This window comes from Scyliorhinus canicula, chromosome 12 (assembly GCF_902713615.1).
Source record: "Scyliorhinus canicula chromosome 12, sScyCan1.1, whole genome shotgun sequence".
In the NCBI taxonomy this organism is placed as follows: Eukaryota; Metazoa; Chordata; class Chondrichthyes; order Carcharhiniformes; family Scyliorhinidae; genus Scyliorhinus; species Scyliorhinus canicula.
In genome coordinates, this window is record NC_052157.1 from 50,389,665 (window position 1) to 50,404,472 (window position 14,808).

The 14,808-nt window shown below is 58.1% G+C and overlaps 1 protein-coding gene across 3 annotated transcripts in view; it reads right to left on the reverse strand.

Annotated features, from left to right (window-relative positions):
* The window catches only part of cers3a (ceramide synthase 3a), a 111,387-nt gene that overhangs the window by 35,093 nt on the left and 61,486 nt on the right, over positions 1–14,808 (reverse strand). For all 3 annotated transcript variants that reach the window (XM_038813957.1, XM_038813956.1, XM_038813958.1), the window contains exon 8: positions 12,938–13,066. In XM_038813957.1, coding sequence (XP_038669885.1) covers positions 12,938–13,066 — 129 coding nt within the window. The remainder of the gene's footprint in view (positions 1–12,937; positions 13,067–14,808) is intronic.

Here is a 14,808-nt window from a genome sequence, read left to right on the forward strand (position 1 = left end):
AATCTTGCCATTTCTATCCCTCATTTTCACAGGGACATGTCTGTCCTGCACTCTAATCAACCTTTCCTTAAAAGACTCCCACATTTCAAATGTGGATTTATCCTTAAACAGCTGCTTCCAATCCACATTCCCTAGCTCCTGCCGAATTTTGTTATACTTGGCCTTTCCCCAATTTAGCACTCTTCCTTTAGGACCACTCTCGTCTTTGTCCACGAGTATTCTAAAATTTACGGAATTGTGGTCGCTATTCCCAAAGTAATCACCGACTGAAACTTCAACCACCTGGCTGGGATCATTCCCCAATACCAGGTCCAGTGTGGCCCCTTCCCGAGTTGGACTATTTACATACTGCTCTAAAAAACTCTCCTGGATGCTCCTTACAAATTCTGCTCCATCTACGCCTCAAACACTACATGAGTCCCATTCAATGTTGGGGAAGTTAAAATCGCCCATCACGACCACCCTATTGCTCCTACATTTTTCTATAATCTGTCTACATATTTGTACCTCTACTTCACACTCGCTTTTGGGAGGCCTGTAGTAAAGTCCCAACAATGTTACTGCACCCTTCCTATTTCTTAGCTCTCCCCATTTTGCCTCAGTGCTCGAATCCTCCATCGTGCCCTCCTTAATCACAGCTGTGAAATCATCTCTGACCAGTAATGCAACTCCTCCACCCCTTTTACCTCCCTCTCTATCCCTTCTGAAGCATCTATACCCTGGGATATTTAGTTGCCAGTCTTGTCCTTCCCTCAACCAAGTCTCATTAATACCAATAACATCATATTCCCAGGTACTAATCCAAGCCCTAAATTTATCTGCCTTACCTGCTACACTTCTCGCATTAAAACAAATGCACCTCAGACCATCTGTCCCTTTGCGTTCATCATCTCTTCCCTGTCTACTCTTCCCCTTAGTCACATTGAGTTTATTATCTAGTACCTTACTGGCTTTAGTTGCTGCCTCTTTACTGACCTCTAACTTCCTAATCTGGTTCCCATCCCCCTGCACATTAGTTTAAAACCTCCCCAACAGTATTAGCAAAAGCACCCCCTAGGACATTGGTTCCAATCCTGCCCAGGTGTAGACCATCTGATTTGTAATGGTCCCACCGCCCCCAGAACCGGTTCCAATATCCCAAAAATTTGAACCCCTCCCTCCTGCACCATCTCTCAAGCCACGTATTCATTCTGACTGTTCTTGAATTTCTACTCTGACTGTCTCGTGGCACTGGTACCAATCCTGAGATTACTACCTTTGAGGTCTTACTTTTTAACTTATCTCCTAACTCCCTAAATTCTGATTGTAGGACCTCATCCCATTTTTTACCTATATCGTTGGTGCCTATATGCACCACGACAACTGGCTGTTCACCCTCCCCCTTCAGTATGTCCTGCAGCCGATCTGAGACACCCCTGACCCGTGCACCCGGGAGGCAACATACCATTCGGGAGTCTCGTTTTCGACCACAGAAACGCCTGTCTACTCCCCTTCCGATTGAATCCCCTATGACTATCGCCCTGCCAATCTTTTTCCCGCCCTTCTGTGCAGCAGAGCCAGCCACGGTGCCATGAGCCTGGCTATTACTGCCTTTCCCTGGTGAGTCATCTCCCCCAACAGTATCCAAAACGGTATACCTGTTTTGGAGACAGATTATCTCAGGGGACACCTGCACTGCTTTCCTGCTCTTTCCCTGCCTTTGGGTCACCCATTCCCAATCTGCCTCACCAATCCTAATCTGCGGTGTGACCAATTCACTGAACGTACTATCCACGACTTCCTCAGCATCGTGGATGCTCCAAAGTGAGTCCATCCGCAGCTCCAGAGCCGTCATGCGGTCTAACAGGAGCTGCAGCTGGACACACTTCTTGCCCATTAAGGAGTCAGGAGCATCGGCCGCGTCCCTGAACTCCCACATTGAGCACGAGGAGCATAACACGGGTCTGGGATCTCCTGCCATTTTTACACTTTACCTTAACTGATTACAAATATATCAAATAATGAATAAGTGAAAGGAATAAAGATTTTACTTACCAATCACAATACTTACCAATACACGAAGAGTTGAATTTCTCCCAGCTACTGCTAATTGGAGCACTTTCCTTACCAGCCAATCAGGTCACTGCTTTCTGTGATATCAGTCTTCAAGGTAAGTTTTAAAAGTTTTTAAAGTTTTTAAAGAGGTAAACTTACCTCCCCGACAGACCGCTGGCTACTGCCCCCGCCGAAAATCTGAAGGCCGCTTCTCCGGCAGCTGTGGTCCCGCCGCTCTCATCGCGCTCTCATCGCGCTCTTTCACTGTGTCCCCGCCGCTCTCCTCGCTCTCACTGTGTCCCCGCCGCTCTCCTCGCTCTCACAGTGTCCCCGCCGCTCTCCTCGCGCTCTTTCACTGTGTCCCCGCCGCTCTCCTCGCTCTCACAGTGTCCCCACCGCTCTCCTCGCTCTCACTGTGTCCCCGCCGCTCTCATCGCTCTCACTTTGTCCCCACCACTCTCACTGTGTCCCCGCCGCTCTCCTCGCTCTCACTGTGTCCCCAACGCTCTCCTCGCTCTCACTGTGTCCCCGCCGCTCTCCTCGCGCTCACTGTGTCTCCGCCGCTCTCCTCGCGCTCTTTCAGTGTCACCGCCGCTCTCCTCGCGCTCTTTCAGTGTCCCCGCCACTCTCCTCGCTCTCAATGTGTCCCCGCCGCTCTCCTGGCGCTCACTGTGTCCCCGCCGCTCTCCTCGCTCTCACTGTGTCCCCGCCGCTCTCCTCGCTCTCAATGTGTCCCCACCGCTCTCATCGCTCTCACTTTGTCCCCACCACTCTCCTCGCTCTCACTGTGTCCCCACCGCTCTCACTGTGTCCCCGCCGCTCTCCTCGCTCTCACTGTGTCCCCAACGCTCTCCTCGCTCTCACTGTGTCCCCGCCGCTCTCCTCGCTCTCACTGTGTCCCCGCCGCTCTCCTCGCTCTCACTGTGTCCCCGCCGCTCTCCTCGCTCTCACTGTGTCCCCGCCGCTCTCCTCGCTCTCACTGTGTCCCCAACGCTCTCCTCGCTCTCACTGTGTCCCCAACGCTCTCCTCGCTCTCACTGTGTCCCCGCCGCTCTCCTCGCGCTCTTTCAGTGTCCCCGCCGCTCTCCTCGCTCTCACAGTGTCCCCGCCGCTCTCATCGCTCTCACTTTGTCCCCACCACTCTCCTCGCTCTCACTGTGTCCCCGCCGCTCTCCTCGCTCTCACTGTGTCCCCAACGCTCTCCTCGCTCTCACTGTGTCCCCACCGCTCTCCTCACTCTCACTGTGTCCCTGCCGCTCTCCTCGCGCTCACTGTGTCTCCGCCGCTCTCCTCGCGCTCTTTCAGTGTCCCCGCCGCTCTCCTCGCTCTCACTGTGTCCCCAACGCTCTCCTCGCTCTCACTGTGTCCCCGCCGCTCTCATCGCTCTCACTGTGTCCCCAACGCTCTCCTCGCTCTCACTGTGTCCCCGCCGCTCTCCTCGCTCTCACTGTGTCCCCGCCGCTCTCCTCGCTCTCACTGTGTCCCCAACGCTCTCCTCGCTCTCACTGTGTCCCCGCCGCTCTCCTCGCGCTCACTGTGTCTCCGCCGCTCTCCTCGCGCTCACTGTGTCTCCGCCGCTCTCATCGCTCTCACTTTGTCCCCACCACTCTCCTCGCTCTCACTGTGTCCCCACCACTCTCCTCGCTCTCACTGTGTCCCCACCGCTCTCACTGTGTCCCCGCCGCTCTCCTCGCTCTCACTGTGTCCCCAACGCTCTCCTCGCTCTCACTGTGTCCCCGCCGCTCTCCTCGCGCTCACTGTGTCTCCGCCGCTCTCCTCGCGCTCTTTCAGTGTCCCCGCCGCTCTCCTCGCTCTCACTGTGTCCCCGCCGCTCTCCTCGCGCTCTTTCAGTGTCCCCGCCGCTCTCCTCGCGCTCACTGTGTCCCCGCCGCTCTCCTCGCTCTCACTGTGTCCCCGCCGCTCTCCTCGCTCTCACTGTGTCCCCACCGCTCTCCTCGCTCTCACTGGGTCCCCACCGCTCTCCTCGCTCTCACTGTGTCTCCGCCGCTCTCCTCGCTCTCACTGTGTCCCCACCGCTCTCCTCGCTCTCACTGTGTCCCCACCGCTCTCCTCGCTCTCAATGTGTCCCCACCACTCTCATCGCTCTCACTTTGTCCCCACCACTCTCCTCGCTCTCACTGTGTCCCCACCACTCTCCTCGCTCTCACTGTGTCCCCAACGCTCTCCTCGCTCTCACTGTGTCCCCACCACTCTCCTCACTCTCACTGTGTCCCCACCGCTCTCACTGTGTCCCCGCCGCTCTCCTCGCTCTCACTGTGTCCCCAACGCTCTCATCGCTCTCACTTTGTCCCCGCCGCTCTCCTCGCTCTCACTGTGTCCCCGCCGCTCTCCTCGCTCTCACTGTGTCCCCACCGCTCTCCTCGCTCTCACTGTGTCCCCACCGCTCTCCTCGCTCTCAATGTGTCCCCACCACTCTCATCGCTCTCACTTTGTCCCCACCACTCTCCTCGCTCTCACTGTGTCCCCACCACTCTCCTCGCTCTCACTGTGTCCCCACCGCTCTCCTCGCTCTCACTGTGTCCCCACCGCTCTCCTCGCTCTCAATGTGTCCCCACCACTCTCATCGCTCTCACTTTGTCCCCACCACTCTCCTCGCTCTCACTGTGTCCCCACCGCTCTCCTCGCTCTCACTGTGTCCCCGCCGCTCTCCTCGCTCTCACTGTGTCCCCGCCGCTCTCCTCGCTCTCACTGTGTCCCCAACGCTCTCCTCGCTCTCACTGTGTCCCCGCCGCTCTCCTCGCGCTCACTGTGTCTCCGCCGCTCTCCTCGCGCTCTTTCAGTGTCCCCGCCGCTCTCCTCGCTCTCACAGTGTCCCCGCCGCTCTCATCGCTCTCACTTTGTCCCCACCACTCTCCTCGCTCTCACTGTGTCCCCACCACTCTCCTCGCTCTCACTGTGTCCCCACCGCTCTCACTGTGTCCCCGCCGCTCTCCTCGCTCTCACTGTGTCCCCAACGCTCTCCTCGCTCTCACTGTGTCCCCAACGCTCTCCTCGCTCTCACTGTGTCCCCGCCGCTCTCCTCGCGCTCACTGTGACTCCGCCACTCTCCTCGCGCTCTTTCAGTTTCCCTGCCGCTCTCCTGGCGCTCACTGTGTCCCCACCGCTCTCCTCGCTCTCACTGTGTCCCCGCCGCTCTCCTCGCTCTCACTATGTCCCCACCGCTCTCCTCGCTCTCTTTCACTCTGTGTCCCCACCACTCCCCTCGCTCTCACTGTGTCCCCACCACTCCCCTCGCTCTCACTGTGTACCCACCGCTCTCCTCGCTCTCACTGTGTCCCCGCCGCTCTCCTCGCTCTCACTGGGTTCCCACCGCTCTCCTCACTCTCACTGTGTCCCCGCCGCTCTCCTCGCTCTCACTGTGTCCCCGCCGCTCTCCTCGCTCTCATCTGTGTCCCCGCCGCTCTCGCTCTCATCTGTGTCCCCGCCGCTCTCCTCGCTCTCAATCTGTCCCCACCGCTCTCCTCGCTCACACTGTGTCCCCGCCACTCTCCTCGCTCACACTGTGTCCCCACCGCTCTCCTCGCTCTCACTGGGTCCCCACCGCTCTCCTCGCTCTCACTGGGTCCCCACCGCTCTCCTCACTCTCACTGTGTCCCCGCCGCTCTCCTCGCTCTCACTGTGTCCCCGCCACTCCTCGCTCTCACTGTGTCCCTGCCGCTCTCCTCGCTCTCACTGTGTCCCCGCCGCTCTCCTCGCTCTCACTGTGGCCCCGCCGCTCTCCTCACTCTCACTGTGTCCCCACCGCTCTCCTCGCTCTCACTGTGTCCCCGCCACTCTCCTCGCTCTCACTGTGTCCCGCCGCTCTCCTCGCTCTCACTGTGTCCCCGCCACTCTCCTCGCTCTCACTGTGTCCCCGCCGCTCTCCTCGCTCTCACTGTGTCCCCACCACTCTCCTCGCTCACACTGTGTCCCCGCCGCTCTCCTCGCTCTCACTGTGTCCCCGCTGCTCTCCTCGCTCTCACTGTGTCCCCGCCACTCTCCTCACTCTCACTGTGTCCCCGCCGCTCTCCTCGCTCTCAATCTGTCCCCACCGCTCTCCTCGCTCTCACTGTGTCCCCGCTGCTCTCCTGGCGCTCACTGTGTCCCTGCCATGCTCCTCGCGCTCTTTCACTATGTCCCCGCCGCTCTCCTCGTTCTCACTGTGTCCCCGCCGCTCTCCTCGCTCTCACTGTGTCCCCGCCGCTCAGCTCGCTCTCACTGTGTCCCCGCCGCTCTCCTCGCGCTCTTTCACTGTGTCCCCGCTGCTCTCCTCGCGCTCTTTCACTGTGTCCCCGCTGCTCTCCTCGCGCTCTTTCACTGTGTCCCCGCTGCTCTCCTCGCGCTCTTTCACTGTGTCCCCGCCGCTCTCCTCGCGCTCTTTCACTGTGTCCCCGCTGCTCTCCTCGCGCTCTTTCACTGTGTCCCCGCCGCTCTCCTCGCGCTCTTTCACTGTGTCCCCGCCGCTCTCCTCGCGCTCTTTCACTGTGTCCCCGCCGCTCTCCTCGCGCTCTTTCACGGTGTCTCCGCCGCTCTCCTCGCTCTCACTGTGTCCCCGCCGCTCTCCTCGCGCTCTTTCATGGTGTCTCCGCCGCTCTTTCACTGTGTCCCTGCCGCTCTCCTCGCGCTCTTTCACTGTGTCCCCGCCACTCTCCTCGCGCTCTTTCACTGTGTCCCCGCCACTCTCCTCGCGCTCTTTCACGGTGTCTCCGCCGCTCTCCTTCCGCTCTTTCACTGTGTCCCCGCCACTCTCCTCGCGCTCTTTCACTGTGTCCCCGCCGCTCTCCTCGCGCTCTTTCACTGTGTCCCCGCCACTCTCCTCGCGCTCTTTCACTGTGTCCCCGCCACTCTCCTCGCGCTCTTTCACGGTGTCTCCGCCGCTCTCCTTCCGCTCTTTCACTGTGTCCCCGCCACTCTCCTCGCGCTCTTTCACTGTGTCCCCGCCGCTCTCCTCGCGCTCTTTCACTGTGTCCCCGCCACTCTCCTCGCGCTCTTTCACGGTGTCTCCGCCGCTCTCCTTCCGCTCTTTCACTGTGTCCCCGCCACTCTCCTCGCGCTCTTTCACTGTGTCCCCGCCGCTCTCCTCGCGCTCTTTCACTGTGTCCCCGCCGCTCTCCTCGCGCTCTTTCACTGTGTCCCCGCCACTCTCCTCGCGCTCTTTCACGGTGTCTCCGCCGCTCTCCTTCCGCTCTTTCACTGTGTCCCCGCCACTCTCCTCGCGCTCTTTCACTGTGTCCCCGCCGCTCTCCTCGCGCTCTTTCACTGTGTCCCCGCCACTCTCCTCGCGCTCTTTCACGGTGTCTCCGCCGCTCTCCTTCCGCTCTTTCACTGTGTCCCCGCCACTCTCCTCGCGCTCTTTCACTGTGTCCCCGCCGCTCTCCTCGCGCTCTTTCACTGTGTCCCCGCCGCTCTCCTCGCGCTCTTTCAGTGTCCCCGCCGCTCTCCTCGCGCTCACTGTGTCCCCGCCGCTCTCCTCGCTCTCACTGTGTCCCCGCCGCTCTCCTCGCTCTCAATGTGTCCCCACCGCTCTCCTGGCGCTCACTGTGTCCCCACCGCTCTCCTCGCTCTCACTGGGTCCCCACCGCTCTCCTCGCTCTCACTGTGTCTCCGCCGCTCTCCTCGCTCTCACTGTGTCCCCACCGCTCTCCTCGCTCTCACTGTGTCCCCACCGCTCTCCTCGCTCTCAATGTGTCCCCACCACTCTCATCGCTCTCACTTTGTCCCCACCACTCTCCTCGCTCTCACTGTGTCCCCACCACTCTCCTCGCTCTCACTGTGTCCCCAACGCTCTCCTCGCTCTCACTGTGTCCCCACCACTCTCCTCACTCTCACTGTGTCCCCACCGCTCTCACTGTGTCCCCGCCGCTCTCCTCGCTCTCACTGTGTCCCCAACGCTCTCATCGCTCTCACTTTGTCCCCGCCGCTCTCCTCGCTCTCACTGTGTCCCCGCCGCTCTCCTCGCTCTCACTGTGTCCCCACCGCTCTCCTCGCTCTCACTGTGTCCCCACCGCTCTCCTCGCTCTCAATGTGTCCCCACCACTCTCATCGCTCTCACTTTGTCCCCACCACTCTCCTCGCTCTCACTGTGTCCCCACCACTCTCCTCGCTCTCACTGTGTCCCCACCGCTCTCCTCGCTCTCACTGTGTCCCCACCGCTCTCCTCGCTCTCAATGTGTCCCCACCACTCTCATCGCTCTCACTTTGTCCCCACCACTCTCCTCGCTCTCACTGTGTCCCCACCGCTCTCCTCGCTCTCACTGTGTCCCCGCCGCTCTCCTCGCTCTCACTGTGTCCCCGCCGCTCTCCTCGCTCTCACTCTGTCCCCAACGCTCTCCTCGCTCTCACTGTGTCCCCGCCGCTCTCCTCGCGCTCACTGTGTCTCCGCCGCTCTCCTCGCGCTCTTTCAGTGTCCCCGCCGCTCTCCTCGCTCTCACAGTGTCCCCGCCGCTCTCATCGCTCTCACTTTGTCCCCACCACTCTCCTCGCTCTCACTGTGTCCCCACCACTCTCCTCGCTCTCACTGTGTCCCCACCGCTCTCACTGTGTCCCCGCCGCTCTCCTCGCTCTCACTGTGTCCCCAACGCTCTCCTCGCTCTCACTGTGTCCCCAACGCTCTCCTCGCTCTCACTGTGTCCCCGCCGCTCTCCTCGCGCTCACTGTGACTCCGCCACTCTCCTCGCGCTCTTTCAGTTTCCCTGCCGCTCTCCTGGCGCTCACTGTGTCCCCACCGCTCTCCTCGCTCTCACTGTGTCCCCGCCGCTCTCCTCGCTCTCACTATGTCCCCACCGCTCTCCTCGCTCTCTTTCACTCTGTGTCCCCACCACTCCCCTCGCTCTCACTGTGTCCCCACCACTCCCCTCGCTCTCACTGTGTACCCACCGCTCTCCTCGCTCTCACTGTGTCCCCGCCGCTCTCCTCGCTCTCACTGGGTTCCCACCGCTCTCCTCACTCTCACTGTGTCCCCGCCGCTCTCCTCGCTCTCACTGTGTCCCCGCCGCTCTCCTCGCTCTCATCTGTGTCCCCGCCGCTCTCGCTCTCATCTGTGTCCCCGCCGCTCTCCTCGCTCTCAATCTGTCCCCACCGCTCTCCTCGCTCACACTGTGTCCCCGCCACTCTCCTCGCTCACACTGTGTCCCCACCGCTCTCCTCGCTCTCACTGGGTCCCCACCGCTCTCCTCGCTCTCACTGGGTCCCCACCGCTCTCCTCACTCTCACTGTGTCCCCGCCGCTCTCCTCGCTCTCACTGTGTCCCCGCCACTCCTCGCTCTCACTGTGTCCCTGCCGCTCTCCTCGCTCTCACTGTGTCCCCGCCGCTCTCCTCGCTCTCACTGTGGCCCCGCCGCTCTCCTCACTCTCACTGTGTCCCCACCGCTCTCCTCGCTCTCACTGTGTCCCGCCGCTCTCCTCGCTCTCACTGTGTCCCCGCCACTCTCCTCGCTCTCACTGTGTCCCCGCCGCTCTCCTCGCTCTCACTGTGTCCCCACCACTCTCCTCGCTCACACTGTGTCCCCGCCGCTCTCCTCGCTCTCACTGTGTCCCCGCTGCTCTCCTCGCTCTCACTGTGTCCCCGCCACTCTCCTCACTCTCACTGTGTCCCCGCCGCTCTCCTCGCTCTCAATCTGTCCCCACCGCTCTCCTCGCTCTCACTGTGTCCCCGCTGCTCTCCTGGCGCTCACTGTGTCCCCGCCGCTCTCCTCGCGCTCTTTCACTATGTCCCCGCCGCTCTCCTCGTTCTCACTGTGTCCCCGCCGCTCTCCTCGCTCTCACTGTGTCCCCGCCGCTCAGCTCGCTCTCACTGTGTCCCCGCCGCTCTCCTCGCGCTCTTTCACTGTGTCCCCGCTGCTCTCCTCGCGCTCTTTCACTGTGTCCCCGCTGCTCTCCTCGCGCTCTTTCACTGTGTCCCCGCTGCTCTCCACGCGCTCTTTCACTGTGTCCCCGCCGCTCTCCTCGCGCTCTTTCACTGTGTCCCCGCTGCTCTCCTCGCGCTCTTTCACTGTGTCCCCGCCGCTCTCCTTGCGCTCTTTCACTGTGTCCCCGCCGCTCTCCTCGCGCTCTTTCACTGTGTCCCCGCCGCTCTCCTCGCGCTCTTTCACGGTGTCTCCGCCGCTCTCCTCGCTCTCACTGTGTCCCCGCCGCTCTCCTCGCGCTCTTTCATGGTGTCTCCGCCGCTCTTTCACTGTGTCCCTGCCGCTCTCCTCGCGCTCTTTCACTGTGTCCCCGCCACTCTCCTCGCGCTCTTTCACTGTGTCCCCGCCACTCTCCTCGCGCTCTTTCACGGTGTCTCCGCCGCTCTCCTTCCGCTCTTTCACTGTGTCCCCGCCACTCTCCTCGCGCTCTTTCACTGTGTCCCCGCCGCTCTCCTCGCGCTCTTTCACTGTGTCCCCGCCACTCTCCTCGCGCTCTTTCACTGTGTCCCCGCCACTCTCCTCGCGCTCTTTCACGGTGTCTCCGCCGCTCTCCTTCCGCTCTTTCACTGTGTCCCCGCCACTCTCCTCGCGCTCTTTCACTGTGTCCCCGCCGCTCTCCTCGCGCTCTTTCACTGTGTCCCCGCCACTCTCCTCGCGCTCTTTCACGGTGTCTCCGCCGCTCTCCTCCCGCTCTTTCACTGTGTCCCCGCCACTCTCCTCGCGCTCTTTCACTGTGTCCCCGCCGCTCTCCTCGCGCTCTTTCACTGTGTCCCCGCCGCTCTCCTCGCGCTCTTTCACTGTGTCCCCGCCACTCTCCTCGCGCTCTTTCACGGTGTCTCCGCCGCTCTCCTTCCGCTCTTTCACTGTGTCCCCGCCACTCTCCTCGCGCTCTTTCACTGTGTCCCCGCCGCTCTCCTCGCGCTCTTTCACTGTGTCCCCGCCACTCTCCTCGCGCTCTTTCACGGTGTCTCCGCCGCTCTCCTTCCGCTCTTTCACTGTGTCCCCGCCACTCTCCTCGCGCTCTTTCACTGTGTCCCCGCCGCTCTCCTCGCGCTCTTTCACTGTGTCCCCGCCGCTCTCCTCGCGCTTTCACTGTGTCCCCGCCGCTCTCCTTGCGCTCCTTCACGGTGTCCCCGCCGCTCTCCTCGCTCTCACTGTGTCCCCGCCGCTCTCCTCGCGCTCTTTCACTGTGTCCCCGCCGCTCTCCTCGCTCTCACTGTGTCCCCGCCGCTCTCCTCGCGCTCTTTCACTGTGTCCCCGCCGCTCTCCTCGCGCTCTTTCACTGTGTCCCCGCCGCTCTCCTCGCTCTCACTGTGTCCCCGCCGCTCTCCTCGCTCTCACTGTGTCCCCGCCGCTCTCCTCGCTCTCACTGTGTCCCCGCTGCTCTCCTCGCGCTCTTTCACTGTGTCCCCGCCGCTCTCCTCGCGCTCTTTCACTGTGTCTCCGCCGCTCTCCTCGCGCTCTTTCACTGTGTCCCCGCCGCTCTCCTCGCGCTCTTTCACTGTGTCTCCGCCGCTCTCCTCGCGCTCTTTCACTGTGTCTCCGCCGCTCTCCTTGCCCTCTTTCACTGTGTCTCCGCCGCTCTCCTTGCCCTCTTTCACTGTGTCCCCGCCGCTCTCCTCGCGCTCTTTCACTGTGTCTCCGCCGCTCTCCTCGCGCTCTTTCACGGTGTCTCCGCCGCTCTCCTCGCTCTCACTGTGCCCCCGCCGCTCTCCTCGCTCTCACTGTGTCCCCGCTGCTCTCCTCGCGCTCTTTCACTGTGTCCCCGCCGCTCTTTCACGGTGTCTCCGCCGCTCTCCTTGCGCTCTTTCACTGTGTCCCCGCCACTCTCTTTCACTGTGTCCCCGCCGCTCTCCTCGCGCTCTTTCACTGTGTCCCCGCCGCTCTCTTTCACTCTGTCCCCGCCGCTCTCTTTCACTCTGTCCCCGCCGCTCTCTTTCACTCTGTCCCCGCCGCTCTCCTCGCGCTCTTTTATCCGGTCAAGGGATATCTGTCTCACCTCATTCCTGGGGTTCAGCACTTTTGTCCATGTCTGAACCAAGGCTGTAATGAGAGCAGGAGCTCAGTGGCCCTGACAGAGTAGGATAGGGATCATCAAGTGATGCTTGATGGCACCGTCAATGACACTTTTCATCGCTTTGATGGTGATCGAGAATAGGTTCATGGGACACTAACTGTTCGGGTGGATTTGTCCTGCCCTTTGTGAAGAGGACATAGCTGGACAATTTTCCACATGTCGGGTAGATGCCAGTGCCGAGGTGGACCTTGTGGGACCTATCAGCTGATGAAGATGAAGATTGCTGCATGACAGTGGGGGTGGTGGGGGGGTCTTTACAACACTGCCTGTGGGCTAAGAGAAGTAGGATTGTGTCCTTCCAGCCCACCAAGTGAACTTGTTAATCTCTCAGCAAACCGATCCCTCCTTCCCCACCCGCCATCAGCGTGTTGTCCACACAGCCTGCAATCTCCATCTGCCTCCCCTTCACTCCCCATGTGATCTTTATCCCTCCCCCCCCCCCCCCCCCCTTACCCTACCGTCAAAACCTGGCCACCATCCAGTGCCCCTTAGTCTTCTTCCAACTCATTCCTATCCCCAATCTCTTTTTTTCCTTCCAGTTCCTATCCATTGGACAACCAGTCCCAATCTGGCTGTGGATGGGAAAGAGGTAAAAAACGCCAATCAGTTCATAATGTTATTCCAGAATTCGAGGAAAACGCATTCTTCCAAATGAACCAAAATATAAAACTAACTCCCCCATCCACCTCCAACCCCTCCCTGTGCTGTTACTATGGGGGTCAAAGGGGATGAAATGAGTTTTGGGCAGGAGGACAGGATAACTGAAAGACAGTCAGCGGCCAATTTCTCACCCTCTGATATTCTTCGCCAATGTATTCAGTGACACGTCAAATCAAAGTGTATTAAACGATCAGGCAGCTTGAATCGGAGGTGGACATGCAAGGTACAGAACTGATATTTACATCTCGGAAAATTCACCTACTTCCAGCACAATGTCAGATGAGTCATGTACAACCATCACCAGGGTCCCCACACGGATATAATTTGCACACCAGGAGAAGCTCAGCAGGATGATGGTAGATAAGTGATGTATTATTTGTTCTTTAAAATCCTAAACAATTAAAAGTCACAGTTAATTTGTGGAAATGTGCCAGAAATATCTCACAATCAGTGTTGTCCCAGTAATAGATATCACAGTATCTGAGGCTATGCAGCATTAATTGGAAATCTGAACAGTTCAATCCACATAGGGCTGAAAATAGAGGCTCAGGTCTGGATTTTCACCAAGTTAAGCCAATGTGAAAGCCCATTAGAAATGGTGTGTGGGACCTTGTTCCAGGGTTCTTTCCCCTATTCCGGTTTCAGACGACACAGATAAAAGTGCAGGGCCCCTTCTTCAAGTGTATAAGCATCTGGGAGAAGTTGTGAATTAGGGTGAACCCCAGTCTCAAGTAACTGAAAGAAAGCAGCCACCCTCCTGAATCGACAGGCCATTAGAAAAAAGACATCTGATCTTTCAGTTTCCATAAGCTCCACTGAGCTGAGCCCGTGATGAATGCTTGGCTGAATTTCAAAAGCTGCGAATCGCTTATCTCAACAAGGGGTTCTGTACAGGTTTCGACAGTTTTACAAGGTTATCAATGGTTTTACAAGGCTGTCCATGATGTGGTTACTTAATAGATGTTTGTTTATTTTTACAACTTAAAGACTACTTGGTGGATTTAAAGTTGTTTTATTGGGTCAACAGTTTTTAAATATAGGAAGAAGTGCGTTCATGTGACAGCCTGATTAGATTGTTAAAAATTTAATTATTTTCAGGTCTATTTCAAAGCCATCCCATTGCTACTACATGGCTTTTGAGGTCTGTCCATAATGGATGCTGGGCGAGTCACTAAGGACGATCCCGGTTTGGGGGGTGGGGGGGGGGGGGGGTATGATTTGGCATGGGATGTATAAGGAGCATAAGGGGGCATGGGGGTTTGTGAATGTGAAAAGGGAGGATTTGAAAGCCTGATAGTCATCATTACAACTGAGCCATTGTCCCAAGAAATGACACAGACACAAAATATTTGTTCCGTCTTCATAGCAAAAGATACAAATTACATATCAGAAGTAGGACAATGAAGAGGTCAATAACATGTAGAACTTTTAATAATTATTAAAAGTAACTAATATTACCAAAGAAAAATATCAGAGGGACTTGTGAGGAAAAGCTGACAAATCTCCAGGACCCGTTGGCCTACATCCTCAGGTTCTAAAGAGAGAGCTGCAGAGTTAATGGCTATGATTTTCCAAAATTCCCAAAATTATGGAATGACCCCAGTGGCTTGGAAGTTAATAGGTGTGACCGCACTATTGAAGAAAAGTGGGAAAGGCAGGCCATACAGCCATTGGGAAAGTGTTAGGATCTATTATTAAGGAAGTCTTAATACTGCACTTCAAAAATCATAGTATGATTAGACAGAGTCAATATGATAGGGGAATTGTGTTTCACAAATATAGGGTTTTTTGAGGATGTAATTGGTAGGGTAGCTGAAAGTGAACCAGTAGTTGTAATGTACTTAGATTTCCAAAAAGCATTCGATAAGAGACACATAAAAGGTTCATAAGCAAGATATGTTTTGGAGTTGGGGTAATATATTAGCATGGAAAGGGATTGGCTAACAGGCAGGAAGCAGAGAGTAGGGACAAATGGGGCATTTTGAAGTTGGCAAATTGTGACTAATGGAAGTGCTGTAAGGATCAGCCCCTAATCGAATCACAGAATTTACAGTGTAGAAGGAGGCCAACTAGGTCTCAACTATTTGCAAACTATGACTTGGATGAAGAGACTGAGAATAATATATCTGAGCT